Raw genomic sequence first — 10,491 nt, 5'->3', positions numbered from 1 at the left:
TAATACATTATTACTATTTTTCCCCCCAGCATAAATAGATTTACATAAATAGACAATTCAAAGTGTAAAATACAAGTGGGTAAAGAGATTTCACTATTTTTCAGCACGGCACATGGAGACGTCCGGATTCTGAATTCATAAAGTTCAAGAATTTTGGAGAAAACGCATTAGGGTTTTTTTTTAAAGTGAGACTTATGATTTTTAATGTATTCTGATGTATTCTAGCTAATCGTTGTAGCTTGATTTAGTTTCGTGGAGACTGAATCAGGCCCCTTCATCTCAATGCGAGGAGGTTTTCCATGGCTCTCTCGAGTGCCAGCTCCCTTCAAGCCTGGTGTTTCATCAAGGGAGTGACACAGGTACAGCCCACAGTGATGAGTTTCTTCTCCAGCCTGAAGGACTGCTGGCAGCCCTTCTGCTCCCTCCGGAGGACGAGGATCTCCTGCTTGATGGGGACGGAGTTGAGGCCGTGGTCCAGCTCCCCATCGGAATTCAGGCACCTCAGGTAGCGGCAGTCGGCGTCCGCGATCGCCCGGGGGAAGCGGTCGTGGTCCTCATCGATCCTGGGATGGGACAGGAAAGGAAGTATTAGAAATAGAAATGCTGCTCCAAAGGCAAGATAACCTGAGTAACTATGGGCTCCTGAACCTGTTCCTCCTGGGGTATATTGCCTACAAAGGGACAGGAGATCCCCCACTACTGTAGGTTTCTAAGAAATAGAACATAAGTAAGTAAAGAACTTGATGATCTTAGACGTCTTTTCCAACCTTAATGATCCTATGATTCTAAATATTCAGGTTTTTAAGTGTAAGACAAGCATGCCAGGCTGCATGCAATTGCTCTTGCTTTAAGCAAGCACTGACTTTGAAAGACTGGTCATAAATGATTTGAGCTTCCCAACACCTCACTCCGACTAACGGACCTAAAACCCTCCAACTCCCCCCTCAAAACATGATTTTATTAAACCACCATTGAATTTGGTGCAATATTAACTCTCTGAGGTATTTTTTATGATGTTTTAGGTAAAGAATGCTTTTGAAGATGAAGCTTGCCCCAATATACAAATAAATTAATTAAATCATAGAAGTAATTTGCTTTGACTTCTCTATATTGCCTAGGCCAGTTTTTTGCTCTGTGCTGCTTTCTGTACTGATTCTCTTTCAAAGAGGATCATGTGAACTGTGGGTACCCTCCTATTTCCAAAACCTCTCAGCAGTGAAGCACTGAACATAAAGATGTGGGCATGGCCTTGCCATTACTCATGACCAGGACACCCAGTGTACTTCCAGGCCTTGAGGATAGGGATCATACCTGTAATCCCATGGAGACAGAGAGCGGCTGCTCACATTAAGACTTGTTTTGGTGTCCTGGTTTGTGTTGCTGATGCTTATGTCGACTCTCACGGTTTGGGGGAATTTTGAATCTTTTTGGGTCGGACACCCAGGATGAGCTTGCTTGGAGAGGCTCTCTGGCTTGAGTCCAGGCTTGATCGCCTTCCCGAGGGGAGAAGTGCTGGCTGACAGCAGGGCCAGCAGCATGAGGAGCAGTGACCTGAGCTGAAGAAAAGTGATGCATTTAGGAGGGAGTGATGCATTTAGCAAGGGAGGTACAGCTTTGAAATTCATCCACAGTCAGCCTAACTGGTAATCAAAGCCTACACTGCTGGTTGGAGTAATTATGGAAAAATATATCGTATGACACACCCACTTCTACTTTCATTAACTGATTCTTACAGTGCTGACAGGTGTGATACACACCCAGTTGTAATTTGGTGATAAAAAAAAATAAAAAATAATATAAGACAGGAGATTTCAGAAAGGACATAAGGAGAAAAAGACATTCTAAGGTTGAGGTTTCAGTGCAATTCTTGACTCAAAATGCTGTAGTATCCCACGTCACAATATACTCGTACAGTCTCATTGCTCCCCCAACTAAAATTTTAGTTATTTTCAATTATTTATGGTTTAAACAAGCATTTTAAGGGCAGGTGCAGATCCCTATTCCATCTATTAAAATTTAGACACGTCTCTGTCAAACCAGGGGCAAAAAATCCAGCAAGCAAGTTCTTACCAGAGAAGCACAAAGAGTCGGAGACATCTTCCTTTCTTCTCTTACTGTGTCTGATGCTTGTGCTGGGCTCTGCTGAGCTGAAGGTGTCTGGGCACATTTGCTGCTGGACCTTTTATAAGGGTTTCTGGGCTGTCCTAGATAACTTGGAGTAGGTGTTTTTTCCCAGCCTTAACTGTGGTTTCTGACCATAACTTATATGAAAAAGTGTGTGCATATAGATTCCATTAACGCAGGTGGAAGACAGGATATGGGCTCACCCTTTCTAAGATCTGTAGATGATGTCACTCCTTCAGCCATGTCACTCAAGTGGCAACAAAACTAAATGATGACATTAGAAAACCACCAAAAAAATTGGTACTCGGTGCAAATTCACAGGTGCAAAGTACTCAATTTTAAGTTGGGATGCTGTAGGTACCAAAAACAAATGTCACTTGCACAGGCTGGATCTGTTTGCTCCTAGATCAGTTTGATGTGTTTTCATCCCAAATTGGGCAGATGTTGGACAGCAGACCACCATTCAGTTCTCTCAAATTCCTGCCATGGGCTGCAATATCCTGATATCTGAAGAGCGATGTTCCTTCTCGAGCTCCTATTTTTTTCTCAAATCTCCTACTCTGAACTGGGCTATTTATATTCATGGTTACACCTCAGGTGTGATATCTCAGTTTTGATCAGAATGCTTTGTGATGGTGAGTTCTAAAATTCAGTCATTCTCCATACAGAGAAAAAAAAAGAAGTGAACTTTGTTTTGAGCTTTCCACCTTTTAATTTTACTTTCATTTTTCTTCTCTTGTGCTGAGACACAAGGTTTTGACCCTAAGGAAAGTGATCTGGGAAATGTGATAGAAGCAGTTAAACCTTCAGTTATTAATTTAGGAAGAGGACTGAGGGGTTCAAGAGAAACCTTGCAAAGGCTGTGAGATGCAGAATGACTCCTCCTGTAGGGAGGAAAACTGGAGGGAACTGCAGGAGCACCTCCTCCACGATATATAGGTGATGGAATGCTGCATTCAAAAATATTGGGAGCTTAAATACCTTGGATAGTGCAGCCCCAAGGTATTATGACTCCCTGTATCCCAGCCCTGTGTGCTGGGTGACAGTGATCAGTGATCCCATGTAGCTCTCAGTTTCACCCTGCTGTCTCTCCATCCTTTCCAAAACATATATTGCAGTTGTGGGGTACTCTACCAGGTTAGTATTTTAACATGCAATATTTAGGAGAGTTTTAGATTAGATATTAGGAATAAATTCTTCTCTGTGAGGGTGGTGAGACCCTGGCACAGGTTGCTCAGAGAAGCTTTGGCTGGCCCATCCCTGGAAGTGTCCAAGGCCCAGTTGAATGGGGCTTGGATCAACCTGGTCTAGTGGAAGGTGTCCCTGCCCATGGCAGGGGTTGGAACAAGATGATGTTTAGAGTCTCTTCCAACCCAAACCATTCTCTGATTCTAGGATTTACACCCACATGCTCAGGTGGACCAACTCCTTTTGACATGGTGTCACTCAGGATCCCTTTCTCTCACCCAGGGTTGTTTTCCTAGATTTTCACGAAGATATTGTAAGGGGATTGCAGACCAGAAGAGGTTGGACTGCTTCAAGTCTGTGTCCTCTTGCTGCTTTGGGTCATTGCTGTTGCTCTGGCTGATAGCAACTGCCTTGGGTTTTGTTTTGTGTTGTTCTGTTTTTCTTAGGCAGATGTCTTGCTGAGCCCCAAGGGCTCATTAAAAGCTGCAGATTTGACTCTGAAAGAGACTTTGCCTGCAAGAAGGGATGTTTGTATTCACTCCCCTCATCTGCTTTCAGGGATTTAAATCAATAGCTCTCCAGTCAGTATTTAGGTCACTGGGATTTATAGGATGCTCTGGAACAGGGTGCTTTTGTGGAGTCTTTCGGTATCCTTTGTTGAGAGCTCAGAGCTCTATGGTTTTGTCAGTCAGCAGCACAGCAGGGACGTGAAAAGTTTGGATAAAGCAATTACATGTGGATGCGGTGCCTGAGGACATGGTTTAGTGGTGGGCTTAACAGTGGGTTAATGACTGGACTTGATGATCCTAGAGGGCTTTCCCAACCTTAATGATTCTGTGATTTGTACCAGTCCAGGAACTGGAAACTTGATGCCTCAAGAGAAGGGAGGCTCCAATCTCCCAGGCTGCAGCTTCCCAGGTAATGGTGATGATTGTAGTGAACTATGAGATGTAATAAACCAGGCACTGCCATCTTCTCCAATGAAATTCCTGGAGAATAGGTGGCTGATGGACACACACAAGGGTGTTGATGATGCTCCTAAGCTGAATTTCAGTGAGATTCTTGAAGGAGATTTATATTTTAGAAAGGCAGGGGGTGAACCTTCCAGTACCTGCAGGGAGAATACAAGAAAAATGAAGAGAGACTATTTACAAGGCCTGGAGTGACAGGACAAGGTGGAATGGCTTCAATCTGAAAGAGTGTAGGTTTAGATTGGATATTAAGAAAAAAAATCTTTGATGTGAGAGTGGTAAGGCCCTGGCACAGGTTGCCCAGAGAAGCTGTGGCTGCCCCATCCCTGGAACTGTTCAAGGACAGGATTTGGAGAAACCTGGCATAGTGGAAGGTGTCTGTGCTTGTGGCAGGGGGCTGGAATGAGATGGGAGCTTTAAGGTCCATTCCAACACAAACCATTCTATGATTCTATAATGTTGAATCTGTCCTTCTCTAACATTTCTTTCTTAGGAAGTCACTGCTATGACAGTGGGTTTCAAGTAGCTTGGATGTGCATTGTAAAGAAACACTCGGTGTAACAGCCTTGGTCTGCTGATCAGACTTTCCCTCAGCTTTAATTTTGGTGATATCTTTAGATGAAATTTATGCAAATAAGGTGTGTTTTTTTACAATTGCTTAATGTTTATGTGTAAGTGCAAATTTTACTCTCCTTGTGCCATCCAGAGGAGGTTGTAAATAAGGGTAGAATTTAGTTTGTGGTTTCTGGGATCCCCATGACCTACATCCGCTTGTTTAAAAGATGCTGATGCTTCAGAACTTTAATGTGTAAGTTCAGTTTCCCTCTTCCACTTAGAGACCTACAGGTTAAAGGAAATGGTTCCCTCAGAAGGGGTTTTCTCTAATGCCATTTACTGAAATATCCATTCAAAGTGGGTCAGTTAAATTTTCAATTTTAGAAGCAAAAATGTTTTCGAAAGCCTACAAGGCAGCAGAAGGTCACGTTCAACCAGCCTGACCCTAAATCCAGGCTTATCTACCCTAAATGTGTCAGTGGTTTGGGTTACCTCTGCGCTCGAAAGGTGAATAGTTAAGCGTTTGAACACGGCTGACGTACCACGACACTGCAATGGGGAAAAAAACCTTTCCATGACTTATTTTGAACCGCAAACGTATTTGTTTGCAATCGTCATAGGCAAGACGTGAGGGTCTGAGGATGAAATGTACTTTTGAAATGTTTCCAGCAGGTCTCAGTTATGCAAATGAAGCTTTCATATTTCTGGTACTAAGTTTTTTCCAAATTCCAAAATAATTATTTTATAATTTTTATTGGTCTGAAATGAAAAAAAAAAAATTGGCATGATTTTCCCCGTGAGAGTAGAATTTACTCAGTGGGATTTGTTTTATTCTGACATGTAACCCTCTCTTAGCTAGAGATTGGAAACTGGGACAGCAACAAAAGCTTACTGAAAGAAAAAAAATTAAAGATTATCTAGAGCCTTTTGAAATGAAACCCTTCTCTTGCCTCTGGTGAAAGGTTTCTTGAGATTAAGTTGCTATTTAAGTACTCTGCCCAGCTGAGATTTTTCAGGCTCCCAAATCTGAGTGTGTTGGCATTGATGGCACTTTCTCCCCTCAAATAGTGTCCTAGAAGCACAGAATTGTTTGGGTTTTGAGTTTTGGGTTTTGAGCCATTGATCACTACCCCCTGGATGCAACCATCCAAGTGTCCTCATTGAGCCTGCTGCAAATTAAAAGAGAACTGGCAGATATCTCCAAATACTTCAAACATTTTTTTTTCAATCTCTATTAGTTAAGTTTATGATATTTCTGGAAAATAAGAGGGGTTTTATTTACACGTAGGAAGACACTTATATTTTCTTGTTGAAGAGAATGAATTTTATTCCTTTTGAGTACATGTTCTTACAGATCCCTATAAATACAGCAACACTCTTCCTCCTACATGCAACCATTGCATGACCCACTCTGCTTTGTGGAGGTGATTTCTGTGAGATCAGTGACTAGACTGGGCCTCAGGCCAGTGGTGATCTGAGAAAAACTTGAAACAGAACTTGATGGGTCAAGGCTCTGAGCACCTGATTAAACACCAAAGTTTAATTCTAGTTTGGTTTATTTAAATCCTTCTCTGAGTAGATGGTTGGATCAGAGACATCCAGAGGTTCCTTTCAAACTGGTTAAATTCTAGTGGAAGGTGTCCTTGCCCATGGCAGGAGGGTTGGAAAAAGATGACCTTTAAGGTCCCTTCCAATTCAAACTGTTCTGTGATTCTGTGACATTCAGAGGAGACACAGAGATGCTCCAAGGGCTGGAGCCCCTCTGCTCTGGAGACAGGCTGGGGGAGCTGGGAATGTTCAGCCTGGAGAAGAGAAGGCTCCAGGGAGACTTTAGAGCCCCTTCCAGAGCCTAAAGGGGCTCCAGGAGAGCTGGAGAGGGACTTTAGAAAAACAATGGAGTGACAGGACAAGGGGGAATGGCTTCCCACTGCCAGAGGGCAGGGTTAGAGGAGATATTGGGATGAAATCCTTCCCTGTGAGGGTGGTGAGGCCCCAGCACAGGTTGCCCAGAGAAGCTGTGGCTGCCCCTGGATCCCTGAAAGCGTTCAAGGCCCTGTTGGATGCGGCTTGGAGCAACCTGGGATAGTGGAAGGTGTCCCTGGGGTTTAGAATGAGCTGATCTTCCAATCCAAACCATTCTGTGAAAGTATGAAATTCCTACAACAGTCTCCTAGCCCTTGATCTTTGTGCAGAGATGACAGAAGAAGTAAAATAACATTTTTCCTCTCTTTTAACCACCTCTGCTTTTCCTTCCCACCTGCTGCAGTAGAAATTACCATCTCCTACTGCTGCCTAAATTTGCCAAACACAGCTAAAAGGATATCACAGTCACACATCAGCTGTGGTTGCTGCCAGTGGTTGACAGTCTGTTTCATGACTAATATCTGATAGATACTCAGTACCTGGAAAGCCAATAGAGAGGAACTGAACCTCAAAGTGACGTTTTAGGGAAGGGACACTTAGTGGAGTATTGAGAGATCAGAGCTACGTGCTGCAAATCCAGCTCTTAGCTGGGAGCTGCTCAACTACCACCTTGTTCTCCAACATCACTGCTTTCAAACCAAATTAAATTTGGGAAACTAGTTCTCTCACCAAGGCACTCACTGCACCTATGTCCCAGGGATTAAACTCAGGACTGCCAGGCAGGTTTGATAAGACACACTTCAGACATAAAGTAATTCCTACTGTAGCTGTTTGCCAGGTAAAATCTGAAAATCCTGGTTATTCATCACAGAATCATAAAACCATAGAATCATGGAGTATTTTGAGTTTGAAAGGACCTTTAAATATCATCTAGTCTGACCCCCTTGCAATAAGCAGGAATATCTTCCACTAGATCAGCTTGCTCAGAGCCCTGTCCAACCTGACCTTGAATGTTTCCAGAATCATCTCATTTTAAGAAGCCAAGTTCCAAATTTTCTTTTCCTTGCAGAGCAATCACTCCTGGCCCCAATATTTTGCGTGCAAGGTGTCAGAACTCAAAAGTATTACAGAGTAAGTGACTCAGAATGGTTTTGATGAGAGTTGTAAAAGCACAGTAGGACCCTAATTTTCAATCCCTTTCACCGCTCTGAGGTTTGACATTTTTTTTTTTTTTAAATAAGTAATGGAAATTCATAATTTTTCCAATCATATGCAAATTCTGACCACAGTGCAGAGCAGTTTTCAGGCCTATCCCAGGCAGAGATTTCAGAGAATAACCACTGCTGAAGATTTCCTCTTCTGATACCTGTGGCCTTGTGAAGGTGGGGTGGAGACAATGGGTGGGTGACAGAAGACCCGTGTCCCATTTTAATCTGAATGATGCCTCTTAACCAGGCCTGGTGCTTGTGTGCTGATGCCATGGATACAAGGGCAGAGCACACACGTGTGTGCCAGCAGAGTGGGCTGTCCCTGCTGCTTTTAACAGCTGTTTATTCAGGATGAACTGGCTGTGCTGAACCCGACTGGGGCTAGAGAAGCAGGAATTGTGGTCCTGCCTGTATTTCAACCAATGTGCAATTCTGAACGATTGTGGCCTTTCAGTACTTGCAGGGAGCTTATAAAAAACCAGGGTAGATAGTGATGGGACAAGTGAGTGGTTTTAAACTGACAGAGGGCAGGTTTAGGTGTTAGGAAGAAATTCTTGGCTGTGGAGGTGGTGAGGCCCTGGCACAGGTTGTCCAGAGAAGCTGTGGCTGCCCCATCCCTGGAAGTGTTCAAGGCGAGGTTGGATGGGGCTTGGAGCAACCTGGGATAGTGGAAGGTGTTCCTGCTCATGGCAGGGGGGCTAAAACAAGGAGGGGGGTTTAAGGTACCTTCCAACCCAAGCCTTTTTGTGATTCTATGAAAGGACACCACTCCCAGCCCCAAATCCACTGAGCATCTGTGTCTCATGCTCCCATCCACTGCAGGTCATGTCAGAGGATCTCATAGTGATGGTAACACTCACCTCATCAGAGAGCCAAGTCCTTGACATTTGTGATTCTTTTAATTTTTCTGTAGCCAACTGTCACACATCCAGCAGGAGAGCAGTGGGCTTTAAGCAAACTATACTATTTCAGCACGAGGACAGGTGGACAAAACCTTAGTTGACAGTAGCTCCTCCAAGCCTTATTCATGGCAGATATTCACAAAGAGCATACAGTGCAAATTATTTGTTTTCCAAAGTCTTGATCAGATAACCTACTTGTTTCATCAGATAATTTCTTTGCAAAAGATAATTCAAGTAGCTCTGCCAGAGCAGAGTTTTATTTGTAGCTGCAGCTCACGAGCCTTCCAGCCCAGGAGCTGTGTGGTCACAGTTAGCACAGATGTTCATTATAACCTTTTGGTAAAGGGTCAATATAATTCGGTAGAAGAGGTTTTGAAGCAGCATAGAGAGTTTTCTAACATGGATCACAGAGGAACTGCAATAAAAAGATTTTAGTCTTTGCTGTTGCTCCTTTGAGGATTAAGGAATGTCAGTTTTCTCTACCACAGAAACTTTAGGAAGCAGTGATGGATTTTAGGCTGTTTGGGAAGGTTTAGGCTGTTTAGGCAGTAGTGTGTTTGGGCAGGACAGTGCCTGAGGACCTGTCATGGGACTCCATGAAGTCACAGTGGAGTCGCTGCTCCCTTGTGATTCCAAACTAGGGGTAGAAGTACCTGAAATATAAAAGTATTTCTTTGCATTTTCACTCCAGTGTTTCCAATCACTTTTCCCCTCATGTCTCGAGATCCTAGAAATTCATACAGGAATCTATTCTCCATCTCCAAAGCAATAAAAGCATGCTGGTTTGAAAACAAGGTTCAAGAGAATTACTTGTATCAAAGTAGGTTTAGATCGGGTTTAGGATTAAATTTTTCCCTATGAGGGCGATGAGGCCCTGGCACAGGTTACCCAGAGAAGCTGTAGCTGCCCCACCCCTGGAAGTGTTCAAGGCCAGGTTGGACAGGGTTTGGAGCAAGCTGGGATAGTGAAAGGTGTCCATGCCTGTGGCAGGAGGTTGGAACAATGTAATCTCTATGGTCCCTTCCAACCCAAACCGTTCCGTGGTTCTACGATTAGTGGGAACAAGCCAAATGGGGTCAGAGCAATGAGCTTTTGGAGGATAGAAATAAAAGTTATGGATGATGAGAGGTTGATATTCTGGTTGCTCTTCACATTATCTGTGTAAAGCATGCTATGCTGAGCAGTGGGAAGACTGTATAACTATACAGGATTGGCATGTACAACGGTAATAAAACCCTGATTTCCCTTTACTCAGGTAAGGAATTGCTAAAAGTTCTTCCAGAGTAGCAGTTTAAATTACTTCTTTCATCTCTCCTTTTATTTTTTTACCATCAAGATTGAAATGCTAAAATGAAATGTGCCCACACTTCCACTGCAGAGAGAAATCCTCTTGCTGCTTCCTACCTACATCTTCCAAAGCCTGCAAAAAGCCTTCATGCCACCCCTGCAGAGACACATCTCCAGTGCCTTCACCTTTGCTGCCTCCCCTGATGCTCAAGTGGTTCCTATGGGACAGCAGCAATGCAGGAGATGTCAGATATACCCAGGCTTCTGTGGGGCACAACATCTGATGTCTGATATGACAAAAACGGAAGGAGACAAGCAGGCAAAGTACCCAAATGTCTCATCATCCTGGTTTGAAGTTGGTTTGCAAAGGATTCAAGCGAGGTTTTACCATAT

The 10,491-nt window shown here is 43.6% G+C and overlaps 1 protein-coding gene across 1 annotated transcript; it reads right to left on the bottom strand.

Annotated features, from left to right (window-relative positions):
- Positions 1–249: 249 nt before the first annotated feature.
- IL17A (interleukin 17A) lies at positions 250–2,097 on the bottom strand. Its single transcript, XM_064647372.1, has 3 exons — positions 2,071–2,097; positions 1,312–1,556; positions 250–563 (listed from the first exon to the last, which is right to left on the bottom strand). Exons 1-3 carry the CDS (start codon positions 2,095–2,097, stop codon positions 326–328), a joined length of 510 nt encoding a protein of 169 aa, XP_064503442.1. The 3' UTR covers positions 250–325.
- Positions 2,098–10,491: the final 8,394 nt, after the last annotated feature.

The sequence above is a fragment of the Pseudopipra pipra genome, chromosome 3 (genome assembly GCF_036250125.1).
Source record: "Pseudopipra pipra isolate bDixPip1 chromosome 3, bDixPip1.hap1, whole genome shotgun sequence".
NCBI classification, from domain to species: domain Eukaryota; kingdom Metazoa; phylum Chordata; class Aves; order Passeriformes; family Pipridae; genus Pseudopipra; species Pseudopipra pipra.
This window is presented reverse-complemented; position numbering and strand designations above follow the sequence as displayed.